General features: G+C 45.6%; 1 protein-coding gene across 1 annotated transcript in view; it reads right to left on the bottom strand.

The window, feature by feature from the left end:
• Window positions 1-23687, bottom strand: part of OIT3 (oncoprotein induced transcript 3) — a 48095-nt gene that overhangs the window by 9187 nt on the left and 15221 nt on the right. Inside the window, exons 4-7 of the mRNA XM_084845600.1 lie at window positions 18630-18752; window positions 15565-15687; window positions 9147-9307; window positions 6818-7233 (exon numbers count right to left, since the gene is read on the bottom strand). Coding sequence (XP_084701726.1) covers window positions 6818-7233; window positions 9147-9307; window positions 15565-15687; window positions 18630-18752 — 823 coding nt within the window. The remainder of the gene's footprint in view (window positions 1-6817; window positions 7234-9146; window positions 9308-15564; window positions 15688-18629; window positions 18753-23687) is intronic.

Genomic DNA, 23687 nt, shown 5'->3' with positions numbered 1-23687 from the left:
TGAGCTGAGTTTTAGAATAGATCCTGAAGACCAAAGGTGAAGTTCCAAAGCTAACCTGGGTGTCACTATTGCTAAGGGCCAAAACAGATATTTAACTAAAACTGTATCTACCAGCTATGTTTTTTTTTCTTTTCATTTTTTACTCTATAGTAAGCACAGGAGCTCTGATCTGAATCAGGGCCCAGGTGTGGGGTAGGGGGGGCTTTTAAGATCTGGATTGGTGGCCTTGTGCCTTGTCTAGAGTAAAACTGTAGGGCACAGGGGATGTTGCTGCTAGATGTGGATTTAAAGTAATGTCTGTTTAAGCCCTCAGTTTCAGCTCCTCAACGGAAAAGTAGGAATAGCAGCAATCTACTTTGCAGGGTTGTTCTGTGAGGTAAAGGTGTCCCCAACCAGTCGTGTCCGACTCTAGGGTGCGGTGCTCATCCCCGTTTCTAAGCCGAAGAGCCAGCGCTGTCCAAAGACGCTTCCGTGGTCATGTGGCCGGCATGACTGAACACCGAGGCACATGGAACGCTGTTACCTTTCCCGCTGAGGTGGTACCTATTTATCTACTTGCAATTTCTTGCTTTCCAACTGCTAGGTTGGCAGAAGCTGGGACTGAAGACAGGAGCTCACTCCATCACGCAGCACTCGGGTCTCGAACTGCTGATCTGCCGACCTTCCAGTCTGCAGTTCAGCATCTTAACCACTAAGCCACCGCGGTTCTGTGAGACACAGGGCTTCTCCACATGGAGCTTTTATCCTGCTATTGAGACTGGTTACTCACGGAGGTTTGCAGGTCCTTTAGATGATGTAGTCAACCTCCAGGGCACTGCCAGTACTAAGTGACCTTTATTCCATTCTTTAAAAGATCAAAGATAATGAGCTATCAAATTACAGCACTTGAGTTCCAGTTCCCTCATGAAAAGAGGAAAACCTGCAGTAAGAGGAGCTAGACCACAGCGCCATCTAGTGGCTGTATAATGAAATATATGGAAGACTCAGATAAGGGGGGAAAGGAGGGGGAAAGGGGAGGAGAGGAAGCGCATGTGAAGGGAGTCCGTCGTGATCCTGCATTTAAAACAGAAGCAGAAAGCCCCATTTTAAATGCGGGATTTAGGGCTGGTGCAGAGACACTCCAAATGGGAGTGCTTGCGAAATGCTTCCTCTATAAGGAGGAGAATGAAACAGTGCTAAAGAATCCAGAGGGATTATCCATCACCTGAGGAGAGCCAGTGTGATGTGCTGAGCTAGGACTGGGGAAACCCAGTAAACCACCAAGTTCACTGGGTAGCCTTGGGCCAAAAATGTAGCTGTGATTTTGCAGCTAACTCAGACTAAAATCCTTTGCAGATGTTTTGTATATTACAAATTACCCTGTATATTTCCAGGACTATTTCTAGTAAACAATGATGAAGTCATTAAAGAACAATGAAGTCAGTATTGACTCACACCTGAAATTATTAATTTATAAAATGCATTTAAGGTTAGCACTTCTAAAATTGCCCCCAAAGGCAGCAGGAAAAAAAAAAAAGGATCTCTGGAGGGAATTTATAAATTTATGAGATACATTTGGAAAGGACAATACCCATATATCTTAGCAAAGAAGAGAAACACCAGATTCTACACAAGGCTGCCCTTGAAGCATGGCCAGCTCTTAATTGATTACAAAGGATACAGTTTAAATGAACAATACTCAGTTGCCATCCTGTAAGGAAATGTCATTAACTGCTTATAATGAAAGCACCTTGTATTACAGGACCTGCATCTGATAAAGTGGAATCTAATCCATGAGAAAACATATACCATAATTAATGTAATAGCTTTTAAGCTTCCCCAAGACTGTTTTGTTGCTGTTGTTGTTGCAACAGATTAATAGAGCTACCCTGTGGCATTCAAAGACTCTCTCACACACACACCCCATCTGAAGTGGTACAGGTGAGCAAAAGATATATCTTAACAGACTACTCCTTGCACAGCTTGGCACTTACCAACAGACAGGTGGTGCTTCCAGATGAAGCTTTTACTGTGCAATCACAAATTCAGGGGATTTTATGGGGGTCCATTCGTCATCTTCGATTCGCAACCCTCCCATGTTTCCCCACCACTTTTTTTCTTTTTTCTTACCAGGAAAAATAGGTTAAGGAAAAAAAGATGGAATAGCTGCACAATCCCTTTTGATTGGCACAATCCCTTAGACATTACTTTTAATCTGTGTGTGAAGGTTTGAAGCCTACAGAGGCAAAAGGAAAAAAGGTCAGGCTTAGAGGCCTGGAGCCTGGAGTTTTTCTGTTGGGAGGGGGTAACCCTGAGAGGAGTAGTTTCATTTCTCCACTTTAGTTTCATTTCTTCAGGTTTGAAGCAGTATTTTGGGTTTTGAGGAGGAGGGTATATAAAGCAAGTGAGAGACCCAGTAAAAGCAGAGATAGCCAGAGCCTGAAGTGAGAACAGAGTCTGAGGAGTGAGCAGGAAGAAGCAGCCTGGAAAAGTCTAAGGACAGGTAGGGCAAAGGAACTTGTGTTTTGCAACTTTTATTTTCTTTTATGGCCTTTTGTATCACTCAGCTCTATTGTGTAAATACTGTAAGTTGTGATTATTTGCTTTGAATTTATGAGTTAACTACTGTGGTTAAACCTCAAGTGTCTAGAGTGTCAATCACCCCACGTCTACAGCCTAAACCCCATGTTACTGGGAAGGGGATGTTTAAAAGAAGGAAGGTGGGACTCTTAAGGAGACAAGAGATCCTTAAGAAGTTGCTCAGGGGGTCCAGGTTGCAAGGGGAACTTTGACACTCTATCTAGCTGCTACGTCTCTTTCTTTTTTCATTTTTACTCTAGGCTCAGGAGCCCTGATGATCCAAGTGAAGGGTATGGGGACGCTAGAGTCATGAACCAGATCAGGGCTCCTGAGCCGCTAGTCGTAGATGTGAAGAAATGTCTGTTTTGGCCAAGGGTGGACAACTTGGGGGGGGGGTCTGGGGGCCATTTTCATACAGCCTGGATGGGCTGCACTTTGCAGGGCACTGAAGGGTGCCTGAAAAAAATTACCCCCCCCCAAATGACTACCAAGCACTAAATAGGCCAAATGTAGCTTGTTCTGAAGCTAAATTTAACCTTTACATTACTAAACGGATTACATTTTGCTTCAAAACAAGTTAATTAGGCCATCTTAGCACTTTGTAATGCTAATACAGCCTTAAAAAAAAAAAAAACCATTTGTCAATGCGAGCTCCAGGTTTTGATGGCCCTTGGGCAAGGCAACCTGCATGGGCCCCCTTCCTGAGTGCGCCGACCTTTGCAGCTCCACTGTCACCAACTGCCAGGGCCAGCCCAAGACATTTTGCTACCTGAAGCAAAGGACAAGATCGTCCCCACCCCTCCCCCCATTCCACGTACAAAAGCCGACTGGACTGGCAGGTGAATCTGCCTTCAACACTAATGATGGGACAACGTCCTCCACTCTACTTGAAGGCAGCAAGCCAACTTAGGGTGTGCAGAGGAGGCTGCAAGTCTCACAGTTATCTCCTCAAACACCTTGCTGCTGCCTCCCAGCATCTGCCTCCTGAGACAACTGCCTCACCCTGCCTAATGGTAGGGCCAGCCCTTCCATCTGCCTCGTTCTCATCACTGCTACCCTTTGCTTGCTTGCTTGGCAAGCAGAGAGCCAGGGAGCAAGTAGGCCATGGTGTCTATTGTTCCTCTCTCTCATCACCACCATTGTCTGGGTCAGAGCAAGAGGCAGGTGAACTAGCAAGTTGCAGTGGTGAGAACTACAGGGGCTCTTGTCCATGGGCCCCTGCTAGAGTGTGGGTCCTGAGCAGGTGCCCAGTGATGCCTACCCTTAACACCCTTCCTGCATTTTGCCATGGCAGGGCAGGGGCTGCTCCGGGGTGGTGGCGGGGGTGGTGGCAGGGCCAACATGTGGCCCAGTCCTGGTTTTAGCCTTTTTTTCACACTAATTCCAGGTCTCAGGTTGCCTTGCACCACAGGCCTGATTTAATTTGGCATGCTAACTACACTTTACTCTCATTTTTCTTTGTAAAGGCCTGAATAATATTATCAACAGTGCAGTGTCCTCTTCCCAAAGCAACAGTTCTCTCCTATTGCCAGCTAACCCATGCTCAGTTGGAGGCAAGATGGGATTAGTGATAGGCTTATTTTCAGTATTGTTAAATTAAAAGTTGTGGGGTCATTTGAAGTAGCGATTATCCAATAAACAAACTGTTTCAACTAAAGTGCTTGGCTGCTGTTGTTGTTTTTGTAAACCTAGTCCTACAGGTCAGACACATTAAGGGTGCAATCCTATGCATGTCTACTCAGAAGTAAGACCCACTGAATTCAATGTGCATTACTTATAAGTAGAGGTGTGGTGGAGCCAGGGCTCACAGGGTCAAAGCTTTGGGATGTTTTGATTGGCAAGGACTATGACGTCATCTGCCACCCCTGTCATGCTTCCCTGTTCTATCTGAGCATAGCTGCAATCCTCACATGAGCTGAGGAATGGATTTTCTCAGAAACAATATATTGTTGTGAGCTCTCCCTGTTATAATGCAAAGCATTCTGGGGTGACTTGGTCTCCAACGGGCAACTAAGACCCACTGGCTTTACAGAAGACGAGCTCCTGATGGAAATGAAAACTGCTAGAACTGGTTTGTTGACTTTGAGATAAGAATTTACACCCTGGTGCAGGGAAAAAGAGACTTATGGAAAATCTTGAGCTGGTGGTCTTCTTATGCTGTTTGGGGAGATGTTGTGTCTCTCCCTTTCCCTTTCTTGTGCAATCTCAGGTCTCTCCAGCAAACGTCCAGCATGGTAACTACTATTACACCGTCCTTTGCCAGCTCAGTATTCTTTGACTATCAGCTGATCTTAATAAATTGGCTACTATACTGTGTGCTGCTGCTGACAAATATCAGCAGATCAGTATTGCAACTGCAGCAGGCAAGGAGGAGAAATTTAATGCCTGCTTCATTCTTTCTGCCAATGGGGTGGGGGGTGGGGAGGGAGATTTCCTCCAATGAAAATAGGACCTTTAGGGCGCAGTTGTATCAGATTCACCTTGAATACTTGTAAGCCTCAGATCTTGGAGGCTTATGAGCATCCAAAGCAGAGTGGGAAGCACACCACACCTCTCGCTCTGTGAGTTTGCCCATCTAGCTGAGGCATTGGGGAGGGGGAGGGATGGAGGCTAGGGAAGGCTGGTATATCTGTGTGTGTGTGTGTGTGTGTGTGATACAAACACACACATATAGATATACACATAGCAGAGAGAGAGAGAGATCAAGGCATCTGCCTGCATTTTTGGACTCTCCTTGTGGCCATGGCGATGGAGGTTATCATGATGAGCACCTGCATTTCCAAATTTACCACCACACTACAGCTCCTGAACAAGTGTGTATAGGATCATAGTCTACATCCATTAAATTGAACCCTGGTTCGTGCTGTGAGCCACTCAGGAACTTCAGAAAGTATCATTCATTGTAGCTCTGAGAATCGTCCCTGGGCTAACTATGCGACACTGGCAATAAAACATATTGAAGTCAGTGTTGTGTCTGTTCCATCCTACCTAGCCTCCATTCTGCAGTGTCTAGAGGCCCTCTAGAGGATAAAGGAAGAAGAGGGGTTACTGTGCATATGCACTACGAGGTTATCGGAGTCCTTTAATATGAGGCTGTGCTTAAGTGCATCGTTGTGAACATGCAATGTTGGAGGATCCCAATGCTGTCTCCAATTTTGATTGTTTCTTTTTCTTCTCTTCTCTTTTCTTTTTTTGTTTTTGTTTTTATTTATTTAAAATTACTCCTATGCTGCCTTTAAGGGTGGAACCCAATAACAATTTTGTATTTGGGGTGGGGTGGACATACTTGTGCCCAATGCAGCTAGATTAAATTCTTTAATTCCTTCATTGATGTCTATGGGCAGTTCTCTCTCCCATCCTCGGGGACATTAAAAATAGCTTTTCAGTGTAAGCCAGGAAGTTGCCTATCCAGACAATGAGTGGTTCTTTCTATCCTCTATAGAAAAATCTATGTGTCTCTGCCCTCCTTGTTCCAGCTACTGCATTCTATTCCCCTGCTCTCACGTAACAGTCAGTTTTTTACTTCCTCAGTTGCTCAACATTCTGTGCCACTGAGCTACTGTGGGGCTGTTTGGGGTTTTCCCCCCACCGCCTTAGGACTCTTTTTGGTCATTTTTTTTTTAGGATTTGCAAGTATCAGGGTTACCAGAGTCTGCCAAGACCTCTCAATGGTGTCTGGATAGCGTGGTTTGGGTTATATAAGCACAAATATAGGAAGACTCACATAGGTCTTACTATCTAACATGAGTGTAGAACCTCAGGCCCGTGGGCCAAATCTAGCCCTTCTGTGTTCCCAATCTGGCCCTCCAGGGTTTCCCAGATGGCCATGAGTAGGGATGGCCTTGATCAGGCTGCCCACCGAGGTAATCCAGCTGCTAAAGATAGCAATTCCACTAATTGGTTAAATATGCTGTAATGGTGGGTCACCACCTGGCCCATACAGAAGGACAAATGGCTTTAACTATGGACGCCAAATTAATTATCAACCATTATAATTAGAGGGGGAGTTGCCCCCTGTACATGCTATTGTAAATCAACCATTTGCTTGCCCAATAGCCCCCTCTGGTTACTTTTTTATGCAGTGGGTAGTCATGACAGCTGGTGATTATTCTGGCTGGCAACCTATCCTGTCCCTGCCTGCCAAAAGCCATTTGGTCTTAGGAAAAGTTGGCACTTCCTGTATGCTCCATCCACCCAAGCAACAAAAAGAACAGGGCTTTAAATATCAGATCAATGAAAGGAATGCATCGATACTTGCCCATCTTGAATTAAGTAGTACTTCAGGTTCTCATCGGTCTTGGATGTAGGAGTGGCAAAACAGCTTTCCACTAGTGTCTGAAGACCACTCACATGCACCAAAGGCTCAATCCCAAAATACAAAGAATCTCGGAGTTTAAGGGTAGGGAGGGTATTCCGGTAGGACTCTTCAAACTCTTTGTCTTTGAATATCTCGAGGGTGAAGGGGAAGACACCCTGGTTGCGGCCCATGATCTCCAGCGGTGGGTTCTTAATGTTGGGGACGTAGCCCTCTGAGATGATGTAGTGGCGAGGGAATTCACACGTGACAGGGATCAATAGCTTGCCGGTGCGGACGATGATGTCACCATTACTGCCAGGCATTTGCTTTGGCAAGCCAGTCACCATATTGGTAGCGATGATTTTGTCATTTACTACCTGTGACCAGAAGGAAAAGGAAATATTGGGAAGATGGATGGACATAGACAACAAAAAAGTGAAAATAAAGTTAGGACCAACTTTATTATAAGTACGTCACTGTGTGAGCATCTGCAGGAGTGCAGAAAAAGGACAGAATGAAAAGATAAGATTGAAAATGTGTGGGTAATGTCTGCTAAAATCTCAGGGATGGAAAATAAGATTTCAAGGGGTTAGCAGGGAGGGCTTTAGTGCCCTGCATAGATCTTTGACCTTCCCCCATGACTAGCAAAACCAGAATAGAATATGTGAATTGAGGAAAATGGGGATTTCTTTTACATTTCAGAATTCAGTGTCTTGTCAATAGTTCGTCAGTAGCTAGTAAAAAAAGAATAACTTTGGGTGTTATAGTTTTTATGAAAAAGTACTTTAAAGTTAGCTGAAAATGCCCCCTATTGGTTGACAAAATTATGACATCACCATTCAGGGTTGGATCAGCCCCAACCACATGCCTAATGGACTACGACTCCCATCCCCTGAGAATTGACCGTGCTGGCTGGGGCTGATCAGAGTTGTAGTCCAAAACCTCTGGGGTGCCAGGTTGGGGAAGGCTGATCTGTTGCTATTCTGTTGGATTTTACTCTTTCCTGCCTCCCCCCCCCCCTTTAATATAGCTCTGCTGTCACCTGTCAGTCCCCCAAATTCCTGTCAGGCTCTTAAGGGGATCAAACTGAAGTCTTTTAAATGGAAGATGAGAGCTCTCTTTCTCCAGCTACAGTTACTAAGCTGGAGTTCAGTGTGTCTTTCTTGATATCAATCCGCTGCCACTTTTTTGCCGGCCCCAAAAATCTTGCCTGGACATAACCCAGTATTGTGATGGGAGATGGGTAGGGCAGTGAGGTAGAGGAGTGGTAGAGAATAGAAGACCAGGGGGAGGGTTTACTAGATTTGAGTGAAAGAAGAGGCCATGCAAGGTGTGCAGTCTGATGTCTTGATAGCTGCCCATGTTGCAGAGGAGAAACCCCCTGGGCTGGGGGGTGAAGCAGATGGCAGCAGAGCAGGAAGGCTGTGAACTGTGGGGAGAAGGGGGCGGCATGTGGACCGCAGCTCCATTCGCTTGCTGGCAAGCAAGGACTGCAGTCTTCACGTCCTCAAAAGGCTGCTATGCGAAAGCGAGTTGTTCGTGGCCTACAAAATGTGTCAGCAGATTGATCGAGAAAGGCAGGAGAGAGACACAGTGAAAGTCCAGTTCAATAACTGTAGCTGGAGAAACAGAGATCCCATCTTCTTCCCATCTAAAAGACGTTAACTTGCTCACCTTAAGGACCTGAGAGATGACAGCAAAGCTATAAAAGAAGGTAGAAATGACAGTGAAAAGCCAATTGAATAGCTGTGGATTGATCAGTCATGGCTAGGGGAGCCGAGTGGTGATGTCATACCCTGTCAGCCAATAAGGTGTTTTCACTCTCTGCAGCTGCTAATACGTTTTCTTGAAAATTGTAATAACAAGAAGAACAATTCTTGGTTCTCTACCTCAGCCTTCCCTAGCTTTGTGCCCTCCAGATGTTTTGGACTACAGCTCCCAGCATCCATAACAATTGGCCATGCTGGCTGGGGCTGATGGCAGTTGAAGTCCAAAACATCTGGGGGGGCACCAGTTTGGGGAAGGCCGCTCTACCCATTGAGCATACTCTTGAATGCTATTATGGAACTGATACTAATCTGAGAGTTAGGACAAATCCCCGTTCCCGAGATTTTTTATGGTAATGCCGTGACAGTTGGATTGGTATAAAAGCAGTATGTGTTTGTAGTGTTACCATATTATTTAATGTGTTCTTACTTACACCAGTAAGTACATATGGGGAAAGGTTATAGGGATGATGTTCTAAATAGAAAGACCCCCTTTCAGCCAGGAAGGTAATATTGGTACATACATCTATTGTGGTACCACAGGATTTCAGGGAGAAGAGGATGTTGACATGCGTGCCATTGGATGCACCTCTGCAGGAACCATTGACGAGTGAGAGGTCCATCCCTCCCACAAGATCCTTAGGGATGTTCACCTCTATGGAGGTAGATTTGCATAGGACTGGGACTGTAAGCAAGAGGAAATCGAGTAAGTGAGCAGGAAACTACATGCCTTGAGAGGACAGTCAGAGAACCTAGATGAGTTCTCCTCCGATGCCTGTTATTTCTGCAGCAAATGCTTCCTGGCATATATTCACGGTCCCCCATGGAAACCTTGCTGTGATCTGCCTGCTTGTAAATGGCAATTATTATGTTAGGCTTTAGATTCAGCATCTTTTAGTCCCCAGAGAGCTGTCTGTCTTCTATGCTGTGACATTCCCGCCCCTCAGGATGTGAGCTTCACTATGCTTACGCTGTATTTCTGGGATCCTGTCATGGCATTAGCAGCACTTTTATGATGATTCAGTATTAGAGCGAGGGATGGTTTTTTTTCTGTTAATCCTAATCTTCTACAAACCAAGGACTCTTCCAGATGGAAAATGGTCTCCTTTGCAGCAGCACTGCAGATGGCTAGGGCTGCACCAGCAGCAACATCCTGGCCTTCATAGCCTAGGAGAATGCAGGACCATCTTCGTAACATGAAGATGGGAAACTGCATTGTCAAGGCTGGGAAAGTTTGAAGAAATCAATCATAAGAGATGTGCATTCCAGCGCAGTAGAAGGGACATTCATGGCCTCCAAACAGAATTCCCCCACATACACCTCCAGAAACAAGCTGGGATGTGGGAAAGTTTAAAATGTACAGTGAGGGACTTATGGCACCCCTTGTCATGCATCACAGTGCTGTCTCATCAATGGGTGCGATACCATGACCCTTTCTTCACACAGGTAGAAGTGTAATTGAGAGAGCGCAGGACAGGAAGGCCTGGTGTGCTATGGTCCATGGGGTCATGAAGAGTTGGACACGACTGAATGACTGAACAACAACAACAGAGGTTCATCCACCTACCCCGGTTGAAAGCGCGTTGATGCACTCTGTGGCCACACTGCCTGCTGCCACCCGCAGCAGAAACACTTCACTGCCAATCATGCATTCAGCCAGTGTGGAAACGGCTCTATGTGCATAATGATGTATGCAGATAGAGCTCCTCCACACAGGGCTGGCCCGAGACAGTCTGCTGCCTGAGGCAAAGAATTAAGATGGCACCGTCTCCCATTTCTTATACAAAAGCTGGCTAGACTGTTTCTTCAACACTGGTGATGGAACAGCACCCGCCATTGAACTTGAAGGCAGCAAGCTAGCTTAGGGCCTAAGGCAGGCCATGAGGCACACAGGTCTCTTTTCCAACACCTTGCTGCCACCTCCCAACATCTGCCACTTGAGATGACTGCTTCAACAACCCTGCCTCCATGTGAGGGGTGATACAAGGGTGTATGGACACAGAAATGGCGGAGTAGCATTTCTGTCACTGACATTAGTGGTGAGGAGCATGGCCACAGCATGCATCAGTGGCAGGGAAGGGGCTAACCCCTGCAGCCCCCAGCCCCCTTCTATCACTTTATTTTAGTGTAGGAGGGGTCATGTGATCCTCCCTAATGTCTAGACCAGGGCTGGGGAAACGTTTTCAGCCCAAGGGCCAAATTCCAATCTGGGAAAGGTCAGGGTGGGGGGAGTTATTCCACCTGTGAGAGAGGCCAAAGGCAAAATGAGTGTGGGCAAATGCGGAATGCACAGGGCCTAATTGCTCCCTGGCTTTCTGCCAGAGAGCAAGCGCAGCTGGTGACAACGGTGGTGAGAAGGTTAACTCTCTGCGGGAAGAGGCCCATTGAGCATGTTGTGCCTGAGGGCCCTCCAAAACCTGGAGCTAGCACTGACAGAGACATCAGTAGAAAACTCACCCCAAAGTCCCTCCACATTTACCCATTTGAATTTAACTAAAGGGTTTCTTTGCTGCCACCATTATTCTACAGAGAAAAATTGGGGCAGGGAGAAGAAATCTGGAACATAGTCTTGCCTGCTTTGCTGACGCATAATTTTCACGCTTGAGGGATGGACAGACTATAAATTATTTTGAGTGGAGAAAGCTATAGATTCATGAATCCTGTTAAGAAAGTAACAGTTAGAAGGCATTCGTTTCACCAGATTTTTCAGGGCCATGGAAACAGGTGTTGCCTGTATCGAAATCTGATGCATTGGTTCCTGACTCCCTGGAATCTGGGATAAAATGAGCACCTTGAGGCATAATTTTTATTTGTTCCCTTCATATAAAATGTTATTGTTCAAGCTTTAATTCTGTTTGAAAACCATCTGCCTACTCTAGAGGATAGTTTTGGAAAGAAAACAATTTGCTGGTGTGCACATTCATGTCCCCCACCCCCACCCCGAGGAGTGTGTCTCCCTCCTGACTTCACCAAGGGTGCTGTTTTGACAGAAAGAGAAAATGAAAGGCAAAGGCTTTCTCTAAGCTCCTGCGCTGGTAGATACACAAGAGAGGGAAGGAATCGATGTTGACCAAATAGCAAAGAACAAACCCGGGGGGGGGGGGGTGCAAAAAGAAGACAAACATTACTTTTAAGTCTCTGAGGGGCAATTTGGAAACCATTTCCAATCATTCCTGGCAGACATATAACTTCGGATAGATGAATTGATCAGCTCATAGGCCTGATTTAGGACGTTTATTAAGTTGCTCAATGAACTCTTTGATAAATGAGTGTGCTTGATGCTTTTCTGCTGTTTGGATCCCAATTTTGGGGCCTGTCTCACATTAATCAGGCAAGGCAAGTTCAGAAAAAATATGTATTTCCTCCCAAAAGCAATTTTTAAAGGGGGAAAAAACCACATAACAAATTACATTATTTGTCTAGGCCTCTCTTCTCCCACCCAGTTGTGAGCCACTGGCCATGTGCATTTGAGGCAAAAGGGTGATGAGGCAAGAAGGCAGATGAGGGGTGTTAAACCCATCCCCAGCCAAGGCTTACTTCCCCACAGCCAGTCCCCTGACCGCCCCATTCTCTCAGCTAGTGGGGGTTAAGGGTGGGAGGAGAAGGAAAGCTGGATGTAAGGAGAAGGCTAACTTTCCCACCCCTATAGCCCCTTGACACTTTAGGGCTGCCTTCACGGGGGGGGGGGGGTTGCCTGCAGATTGGGAGTGTTTTGAGGTCGTTCACAACACATGATGTCAGGGCCAGTGCACTGCCAGCTAGCAGCTTCTGTCTTGAAACACCGCATTATCAGAAAGTCATTTTACTCTGCCTTTTTCAGTTAAAGTGGATCCCAGGTGGTTCCAGCGCAGTGTGCCACGTTCCTTTGCATGAACTTCTGGGTGTGCCTTTGTGACCTGGCTGTGACCTGGCAGTGACATGGTCAAGGGGTTGGGCTGCCCCTCCCCCCCATTGATTTTCCCCATTGGCACTACTATCCCCAGGGAGAGTAACTAGCCTGCCTTTCCAACTTATCAAAGCACTATTGTGCTCTTTCAAGCCTTCGAAATCACTCTGCACTTCCTTTTAGCCAATGGGAGTAACTAGCCTCCATTTCCCTATTGAGAGCCATCATTATATCTTTCTCTGATGTTTGCGTTACGTCGCTTCTTTGATGTTTGTGGTACTTTACTTCTCTGATGTTGTGTTAATTTGCTTTCTGATGTCATGTTACTTTGCTTCTCTGATGTTTGCTTTACTTTGGCACTTCTCTGGTCCTTACATTACTTCAGCACTTGTCTGATCTTTGTGTTCCTTTGCTCTCTGATGTTTGCAGTAAAATGGGTTGGAAGCTATAACTCTGAAACAGTTTGCTGGAATGGGGCAAAATTGGGGTGTTGGGGTGCTCTCATGGGAAGCCTTTGGATGCTGCACTGAATAATCTGGGATCTTGGCTTCTTCATGGAAAAATGAGCAAACAGGGAGCTTATACTTTTTTCCTTTGGCATTGAACAAATGCACATTAGGCTTTATCGCAGTAGCGATCTCCTGGGGTATCAGGATCACAGGAGCAGAGAGGCCTGTCACTGCAAGCAGGGAGAAGTGGCCAGAGAAGGAGAAAGCAGGGTTGGAGCTATAGCTTCCTGACTTTTTTCTGGAATGGGGCTTATTTACGCTGTTGGGATGCTCTCATGGGGACCGACTATCTAGCCTGCCTTTTGTCATTAGTAAAAGTGCTGCAGTGCTGATTCTAGCCTTCAGAATTGTGAATTAATTACTCTCCATTCATAATAATGTAGTAGCAATGGGGAACCTGGACAGGGGCAGGAAACAAGCCTCTCTCATTGATTGATGATGTTCAGTTCTACTGCCAGGTTGATGATGTTCAGTTCTACTGCCAGGTTGATGATGTTCAGTTCTACTCTGCCCAACCGACCTGGAAATATGTGGATTCCAAGTGCTGTGTGACCCATGAAAAGCAGGGTTTTAGGTATGGTTTATTCTGCTTGTCCGGCTTCATGTGTCCCTGACAGACCAAAGCCGATTTCCTGAAAATGTCTCTCTGTGTGCTGTCTGTTTATATGTTTTTATGTAAATATAGTTTGTATAATGTAGTTTAATTGTTTTTAATCTTTGTATACCACTCAGAGAACTTTGGCTATGGGGCAGTATAGAAATGTAGATGATAATGATGATGATAGTATCTCCACCTAAGCCCCTTTTCATCATTTTACCGTCTCAGTACACCCTTTTGTATTCTCTTCTCCCATTTAGTCAGAACCATTTATTCTTGCCATTGCTGCACAGGGCAAGTCTTCTTTAAACAACATTTCCCCAGCCTTCATTTTTCACTGTTACTTTTCAGGAAATTACTGACACCGATGCCTTTTGTGCCTGCTTATTTGGGTCTCTCTAGTCTGGTGAGATATCTGCTGCTATCCCAGAAATGTGCATATCTTACAGTGCCTTCTAAAATGTAAACAACTTCTAGTAGGCAGCTGAACAGTATACCCTGAATATGGCTGAAAAGAGTGAATGTTTATTACTAATTTAGAGCAACAATGTAAAGTACAGCTAGAGTGTAAAGTGGAAGCATTAATGTGATACAAGCAAACTGCTCTGGGTAACTGTGGGCATGGTTAACTATTGTATCACCATATACCTAATTAGAATTAATAAAAAGCTGTATTTATGCAGTTGGAGGCAAGTTCTACACTTTATGTCCCCATAAACTATTGCAGGGCTAGGCAACCTGGCACTGCCCAGGTGTTTGTGACTACAACTCCCATAACCCATTACTAATGGCCATGCTGGCTGGACATCATGGGAGATGTAGTCCAAAACATTGCCTACCCCTAAACCAGGGATGAGAAACCTCTGGCCTGCCCACAGGGCTTACTCATTGGCCCAAAAGCTTATCCCTGTTAAGAGATAATAGGGTATTTCAAGGCAATTAACCTTTAAATATCCTGCAAAGAATCAAGCTGTTGCAAACGTTTTGCGCTGTAACGTTTGCAGGCAGGCAGAACTGCTTATTTGTGATATCTGTGATGCTATTTGAAAATGCTGCGGTGTGATTCAGTCCCTCTTATTTCTGAGTAGACATCAAGAACTTTGTTCTGCTTCCTTCTGGGTAGGCTTGAAATGGTAATAATCACATTTGGCCCTACCCGCTCTGCATTTGCCCCTCCCCCAGACCATTCCCATTTTGCAGTTTGGCCCCTGGGCTAAAAAAGATTCACCACCCCTGTGCTAAACTATTGTATGTATGGCCATATATTTGATTTGCTTAATAAAAAGCAACAGCTGTTCCTTTAACATGCTGTCCTCTTGAACAAATGTGTTCGATTCTTCCCATTCCACTCTAGATCCCCAAATCAAGTTGAAGCACTCTTGATTGCAGGGCTGATCCACCTATTAGGCAAATGGGATATTTGTCCTGCACATCAGCTTTACAGAAGAGACTGCTTCAGGATGAACCCACCAGCTTCCTCTGAAAAATGTGGGCTGGTCTACTTCACAGGCAGCCCAGCTATTTTTCTGTGACAGGGGAATGTGGAATAGTATGTTTGCCCCACACACACACACACACACACACACACTCCTGCCATGACAGATTGGAGTGATGTGTAGCTGCCAATGGTAGCATGATGGAGGAGGAGAACTGGTGCATGTGGAGAGGGGACTCTACGATGAACAGGCAGCCAAGAAAAAGGGTGGGACACCAAAGCCAGGACCCAACTGAGGACTTCCCCAATGCCCAGGGGCTAGATGGAATGGGGTTGATTTATATTTAAATTTAATTTTTGAGTGACCCCAGCATTTGAGAGGGTTTCCCCAAAATGCACTTCAGTTCTAACAGGGTGGGAAAACAGAAGGCACAAGGTGCATTTGCTCCACTGCAGCATTCTCCTGGACCAGCCACAAAGTACAGTTTGTCACTAGATATCCTGATTGTCCTACCTTGGCAAGCATGGTTGTCCTCTGACAAAACAAGACCCCGCGGGCACTCACACTGGTAGGTGTCTCCCACCGCGATGCAAGCATGGCTGCAGCCTCCGTTGTTGTTGTGGCACCCTTCGATATCTAGGACAGAAATAATAAGCAGGTACAGAAAAAGCATATTTCAACACAGGAGGTACTGCAAGGTACTGCAAGGATGTTGCTGTCTGATGAAATAGAATAAACCTGAGGGATTGCAACAGGAGAACAAGATGGGGGTTTCATACCAATTGCAACAGTGCTATACTATAAACCTGCATATATTATATATTCGCTTGGTCCAAATCCAAATCTGGGGCCAAATCCTGCTCAAGCCTCAGAAAGTTCTGCTTCACAACCCTCACTGCAATGAACGGCAGCATGGTTTTCAAACAGCTCCTGCTTTTGTGCCACTCTGATTCATTTCAGTAGGGCTTGTACAGGAAAACTTCCCGGTTGGACATTGTAACAATCTGGTGGGACAGGAAGCACAAGATCCCGCTTTCTTTGCATCTGTGCAATGTCTGACTCCAAAGCTGCCCTCAGTTTGACAATAGTGTGAGATGATGATGTAATTTTAAAGGAGGTTTTAATATTTAAAAAAATCTGAAACTTAGGAACACAGGAAACTGCCTTATACTAAGTCAAACCATTGGTTCATCTTGCCCAGTATTGTTGACACTGACTGGCAGCAGCTCTCCAGGGATTCAGTCAGGAATTTTTCCTGTCCTACCTGGAGATCAAGCCTGGAACCTTCTGCATGCAAAGCATCTGCTCTTTCATAAGCTTATGGCCCCTTAGGGATGTTTCAGAAACTATGTTTTTAAGTATACACACTTAAGTTTATAGGTACACCTAAAGTTTACACTTCAGTTTACAGGTACACCTAAAAAGAGAAAGATTTCAATGTGAAAAACTTGTCTGTAAATACAGATTCACTCAGTAGGAATCTCTCGGTCATTTGGTGGCAAACATGGGTGTGCCACCATTTAAGGAATGAACTGGCCCTTTAAGCAAGGATGTATTATGGACAGTGCTGGCAGGGGCACTCAGTCAAAATTTATCTGACCGTTTCAGTACTTGCTATTGGACAAAAATGAGGTTTGGAGAAACTTGAACAGATCCTGGTATTTGTTCCTCTAAGCTAAGAGTAATTAAAACCGGGGGGGGGGGGGATTTTAAAAATGGATACGTCGCTGTACATATTGAAAAGAATGGTGAATGTCCAAGTAAAATTTTGAAACATCCATGGTTTTTTTTAGATGGGTGATGAGCTCCCATCAGTTCACATGAGATTGAAGTTAGTGGTCACATGATATGTTTCAAAATCTCACCACTCTGATACTGTAATGATCAAAAAACGTTACATCCTTCGGAGGGTTTGTGGTTGTGCGATGGATGTCAGGGTGGTTGCAAAGTAAATTATATCTTTCCTGGAACAGCTCATAAACCACATGGCATATCAGTAAATATGAAACTGACAAACCCGACTGTATGTTGCTCAATCAATTCTGAAGAGAGCATTACACACATGAAAAATGTCACTTATTACCACAGAGTTTTAAAACTATCTATATAGCAAGTACAAACTTCTCAGCACTTACAGAAAGAGAAACAATGACTCTTCCCAGCAAAAAAACCCAGACTGAAATGGATACTACCAGGCCTTTACCCCCAAAGGCCAAAAATTGGGAAGAAGTTACACGTGCATCCTAGATTAAGCAGGGATCAGAATATTGTTGATGGAGGTGTATTATATGGGCTAAAGGATGGCTTTCCTGCTCTGTGATTTTGCCCATCTAGTTGAGGCATTGGGGGGGGATGGAGCCTGGAGTCAGCTGGTGATAGCTCATACCCCCACTTCCCCAGTCTCCTCCCCTCCCCGCCCACCGACACGCCCCCTTTCTCTCCTCTCTGAGCTCGTGTTTGTGGTATCATATAGGCAGCCAGCGCGGTTCTCTCCACGTTAGCTGGGAGGGGGAGGGGAGCTCAGACTCCTAGGTTTGAGTGCTGTCTCTGGCCTCGGATCCAAGAATCTGAAAAATCCTATGGCCCTCCAGAGGCCATAGGATTGCCGTTTTAGAGGAGGGATTTTCTGCAGGACCCCAGCAGGGGAGGAAAGGGTTAAATCCCCCCATCCACACCTGCTGCAATCCTGATAATGATCAGCCCTTCTGGCCACTGCTGTTGGCATTTTTAAGAAGCTGAAGTTCAATGCAAAGACAGACTGAACATCATGTTGAGGCAAGTGGCAGATACGGTGCTGTAGTTCCTGTTGGTTAGCCCATGTTTCTGTCAGTGTCAAGCTCAACTTTTTTTTTTTTTAAAGCAAGAAGATGTATGTGCCAAAACAAGGGTGTTGAACCTCTTTTAGCCCAAGGGCAACTTTCCATTTGAGAAGCTCTCAGAGTCGCCTTCCAGTGGTGGGCAGGGACAAAGGCAAAAGAACACAGGGCTAAAAGTGAAGGGGGGAGGCTGAAATACCAGAAATACTGGCGTATTTTAACTTAGAGCTCTTACTGCCAGTAAATAAGACATAGGAGAGGCATTTCAGCCTTTTAGAGTGGGGGAAAATGTGCAAAACTGAGAAACCACCAAATGATTGGCAGGTGGGGGAAAGGGGTGGTGCCAGAAGAAGAGGGTGTGGCCAGACGGGGTCTCCAGGTGGTCCAGGTTTGGCCTGCAGGCCTGAGGTGCAACATCTCTGCCCCAAGCCATGCTTGCACAACTTTTGATCCACTGGCCTTACAGGGTGGAAGTTAGATGAACCTCCTATTTTTGCTAACAGGCTGAGATGGCAAAAACGGGATGTTGTCAAAATATATAGCCACTGTTTGTCTTTTCATAAGCACAGCCTCAGTGAACAGCCGTTGATCATTGGAGCAGGATGCTTTTCAAACATGTTGGGCAATAACCTATCTTGTCACTGCTGATGGTGAATCTTAAAGTCCGATGGCACATTGATCAGACTCAAGGTGTTTGTCAGTGGCGTAATTCAAGGTGTTTGTCAGCGGAAGGTATTCTAACTCACTTTTCCCCTCACTCACCTTCACAGGTCTTTCCATCCTTGCCCAGAGCACGCCCAACTCCACATTCACAACGGTAAGAGTTCTTCAGGTTCACACAGAACTCGCTGCAGCCTCCGTTATTCCTTTCACATTCGTTTTCATCTGGGGAGGAACAGGAGCCACAAATCCACGGTTTAACGCCATGCAGCTGGTAACTAGCACCTGGTAGATATCAGCCAACAGCTCCATTGATGTGACTTGGATCAATTTCTTGTCAGGTGGCATTGGCTAGTCAGTAGCCACTTCATACAGCGTGTTATCAAAGAATAGCCAAGATTTTGACTCCAGAGATATAGGCTTGTTCTCACTGTGTTATGCACATGTGTATTACACACAGGCACACACACAAATGCTCTTGTGCCATCTTGTTTTGCGTTTGAGTGAGCATAGAGAGTTCGGTTAGAGCAGCCTTCCCCAACCTGGTGTCCTCCAGATATCTTGGACTGCAATTCCCATCATTCCCAGCCAGCAGTGGCCATGTATCTGTCGATCCGCTGGCATGGGTTGGTTCATGTGTAGAGCTCCTTCTCATGTGTCCCAGAGGGCAAATGTAGGAGGCAGGCTACAAGGTAAACCCACACAGCCCCACAATCTTTCTCATGAATCCTTTGCGCCCTTGAAGGGAGTCATCTGAACCCCACTCGCCTTACCTAATATTATATCAAATGTGGGATTGAGGAGTTAGTGAAGAAAGCCTGATATAAGACCCACATCCCAAAGCGGACTTTTAAAAGGGCCAGAAATCACTGGACACAATGGGCAGTGTCCAATGGTTTTGTTTAACAAACTGAAATAGTGCTAGCGGAGCTCCACCGAATCTTTCCGTTGTGCACGCGTTTGCGCATTACACTTGCATAACCAGTTGTGCAATTGCTTATGGAAGGGTAATGTGTAACCCGTTGCACAAGCGAGCTTGCACAAGCATAACTTTAACTGGATTCTCCTCTTGTGCATAGTTTGGAACCTAGTTTCCACCAGCACAAGGTCATTTGTGCTAGCAAAAGGACACTGTTAGTTACTGCCCAAGGAGTTTCAAACTGCCTTCCATGGAACTCTGCGATTCCTCAGAAGCCGATCAGGGATTCCTCAGTGCAGGACCAGTCCAAGACGTTACGCTGCCTGAGGAGAAAGACAAGATAATTCCCTTTCCACCATCCCCACCCTAATTCCCTGTATAGAAAGCTCCAAGCCTGGCAGTTTAATCATACTTCAACACTTGAGAGGGGAAGATGTCCTCCACCCCACGGAGGTAGAGGCAAGCTTGCGGGGTGTAACTTGTGCAGCAAAGCATGCACCTGTGTGATGCCCGCTGGAGTGTAGGGTGGCCACTTACGCATTGCCAGAAAAGAGGAACTGCACCACCAAAAAAAGGACACCAATTTACATTACATTTGCATGTGCAATTTATAAGTATAAATGCAAATAATGCAATATACTTTAAATGCAAAACATCTCACCTATGTGCCTGACTGCTCAGCCTGCTGTTCAGGTGCTAACTGCAGACAGGCCACTTCAAGGCCCTTGCAGCTCTCCCTTCTGATGCTTCGTGGGGCTCCTTCACAACCGAGCTTTCATCCTGCGATTGAGATCGCTCCTTCATGGAAGTTTGCGGGCTCTTTTCAGGATGCCACGATCATTCAAGGCATCTCCTGCACTAAATGTCCTTTGTTCCATTTTTAAACAGATGGCAGATAACGGGCTATCAAATTACCCTATTGTGTTCCCCTTGAGCTCCCTCCGTGAAAAGAGGAAACGCAGCAAGAAGAGGCGCGAGATCAGTGAAAGAGAATGGAAGACTCAGCTACAGGGAGAAGGAGGGGCAAGGGGGTGGGGGGAAAGGAAGCATGTGAAAAAGGGAGTCATCATGATTCTGCATTTAAAGCGGAAGCAGAAAGCCCCGTTTTAAACATAGGATTTTAGGCTGGTGTAGAGATGCCCTTGATCTTTAAACCAGACTTGGACTGGACAGCCCTTCAAAGAGAGGACTGTCCTCTTTCAAGTAGGGCACATGGCCATCCTATGAGTGTGTGGCCTTGGCTGACTGCCTCTCTACCTGCTTTCTCAGCCAGGGGGCTATCTCAGCAGTCCTGTCAGTGAAACGTTGGGACAGCGCAAGAGGGCCAGACAGACAGTCCAGGCCAACAATAAGCAAGGAGTGCTGCTGCCAGGGTGCCAACTCAGGAGGGTGGGAACAGCCAGAGGAGTCTCAGGAGGAAAGGCTCAGGGAGCCGCCACTGCCCCCTGCCCTACCAACCCCCAGCATCCACTGCCTGAGGCGGCCACTTCACACTCCCTAACGGGAGGGCCAGCCCTGCCTTAAGGAGAAGATTGTCAACAGTGCACAATGGACGACATCCCTACCATTACCAATCTTCCCTTTGATGCGTCGTGTTGGGCAGAGTACTGTTGGATGTGCTCTGTGGCACACTCAGTTCATGAAGGCCAATGAAGAAGTGAAATAGGTTTGGCTAGTAGGGGTGTTGGAGAAACGTGCAGGGCTGGCCCACAACATTTTGCTGCCTAAGGAGAGCAGCAAATGGAGCCCCCCTCCCCCCAAATAGTATCCTAAATTGGTCAAGGTGCAGAGTACCCTAAAGGTTCCCATAGTATCCATAGTACCCTAAATTAGTCATTTTGCCCCCTGAGACAGAAAATCTCACAAGAGCCTCTCCCCCTTCCTGGGGAAGTAAAAACGCAATCATCATGCATTACATAATTAAGAATTTCATGCCCTTTCATGATACTCAAAGCCTGCTGCCTGAGGCAGCTGCCTCACTCTGCCTAATGAGAAGCAGATTCCTCTGCAGGAAACACTTACCGTGGATCAGCAGCTTTTTAGCTATATTGAGATTTGTACAGAAAGCCATGAACTCTTTGTATATAATTTCTGGCACGTTTGCATGATGTGTGTGTGTGTTTCAGAAGCTTGTACACTATTTTGTGACCTTGGAGTTGGTCTAATAAAGGTATTACCCTAATATGGAATTTGAATGTTTTCTTTTTCTTTTTTATGGCCAACATGGCTACTTTTGCTTTTTACTTTTGCCTTGGATGTGATTTTTTGTTTGTTTGCCCTGTCTGGCATTACCATTCTGCGATTCAATAACTAGAAAAATAAGATGCTATAAAGCAGACTTTTAATCTGAATTAGGACAGTGCTTAGATCAAAATGAATTTTTCTTCTTTCTTCCCACCAATGGCTGACTTTTATTATCTTTCTTTCGATAAATGGCTTGCTTTGGTTGAACATATTGGAGTTCTGCTGTGAGTAATTCTGAACATTTATCTAATTCTGCTGGGGGCACCAGCCAAAGACTTTTCTTTTCTGGGTTAATTGCCTGGACCAGCCTTTCTCAACCTGGCGCTGTAGAGATGTGTTGGACTACAAACCTCATCATCCCTGTGCTGGCTGGGGGTGATGAGATTTGTAGTCCAACACATCTCTAAGGCACCAGATTAAGTCTGGCCAAGTCTGGCCTAGAGTTACCTATTGTCACATTTATTTTCATCTTTGTGATCACCTTATCTATAGAATCATGATTATCCCCATTATCAGGGTGGAGATGGGCAATTGTGTTTTTTTAAGTGACTAAGGGAGCAATCCTATGGCTGCTAGTTAATGGCTAGATGTCCATAGGATATGTCGGTTTCCGGGAACCCACCTCGGAGCCCGAGGTTGGTTGCCTGAGAACCGACCTTCACCCCCTCGTGCTGCTTCACTGGTAGCTTGGAATGGCCCTGCACTCGGAAGAGGAGCACAGAGCAGTGAAAAGAGGGCATTCCTGGCGGTGTTCCAGGGTGGGGAGGGTGGAAATGCCAGTACAACACATCCGATGTGTCTTCCAGCAGCCACTTCCCCCACTCCGCCTTCCTGCAGTTAGATAGCTGAAATCGGCTGTCTAGCCACAAATGCAGAGTGGCTGAAGTGCGGAGGGGACGATCCTCTCTGCGCTTCTCCTGCCCTGCATTGGATAGGCGGTCGCCTCTGAGTTTGGAGGCAGCTGCCTATCCTGATAGGATTGCGCCCTCCATGATGTTATTATGTTGTTATTACATGTAAATCCTGCCTTCCCTCCAAGGAGCTCTAGGTGGCACACGCAATTTTCTATCTTATCCTCACAACAACCCTATGAGGTAGGCTAGGTCACCCTTGAGCTTAATTGGCTGAGTGAGTATTTAACAGCAGTCCTCCTCTGACATTCTAACCACTACATGATACTGGCATGACAGAGCCCCCAGCGCCCATGATGCACACTCTCTTTTTTTTTGCCTTGCTATCTTCTGTGGTCAAATAGGCTTTTCAGGTTTTTGAAGCACTACACAACCCCCAAAAACCTGTTTGATCAGAGATGAGTGTGCACACCACAGGCAACAATATTTCTTTTACATCACCTTAAACTTCCTCAAAACTTATTGTGTGTCGCTAGCCTGAGAGGTTTATACATTTGCAGGTACAGGGAGGAGCAGGAATAGTTCCATTTTAGAGCTGACATTTTCTCCAACCTACTAATTAGGTTTGAGTCCTCAGATTAAAGCTTATTTGATCGGTTAGTGGATTGTTGCCCAAGTAGTTAAACACTAAGAGGGAAAAATAAGAGTGTCCACTGAAATCATAGGCCTTTGGTTTGCTTTAATTTTTCAGCAAGAGCTAATTGCAGATAGGCATGGATGAGAATTTTGTTTCTGTTCACAAATCATGCAAACATGTTGTCCTGTTTGCAACTCTGAATGTGAGCAGGAAGGCTTCTTCTTTTTTTTTTTAGAAATGTTTGCAAATTCCTAAATTTGCAATTGTGTTAGGAAAATGTGTATTAAAAAATGCATTTTCACATTTTAGTCAATGGGGCAAAAGTGTTCACATTTGAAAAATATGCACTGAAATGTACACCTTCCCCATTCGAAATGTGCACTTTCCCCATTCAAACAAGCTGAAAACAGGTCAAAAAGGAAAATGAGAGCAAGCCAAAATGAGCTTCAAAGTGATTTTCAGAAAATTTAGGGGATCTTGAAAATTGCTGGTTCTCCCATCCTCACTTG

Source organism: Heloderma suspectum, chromosome 3, assembly GCF_057233095.1.
Source record: "Heloderma suspectum isolate Gila_16-S chromosome 3, 16-S_ref, whole genome shotgun sequence".
NCBI classification, from domain to species: Eukaryota; Metazoa; Chordata; class Lepidosauria; order Squamata; family Helodermatidae; genus Heloderma; species Heloderma suspectum.
This window is presented reverse-complemented; position numbering and strand designations above follow the sequence as displayed.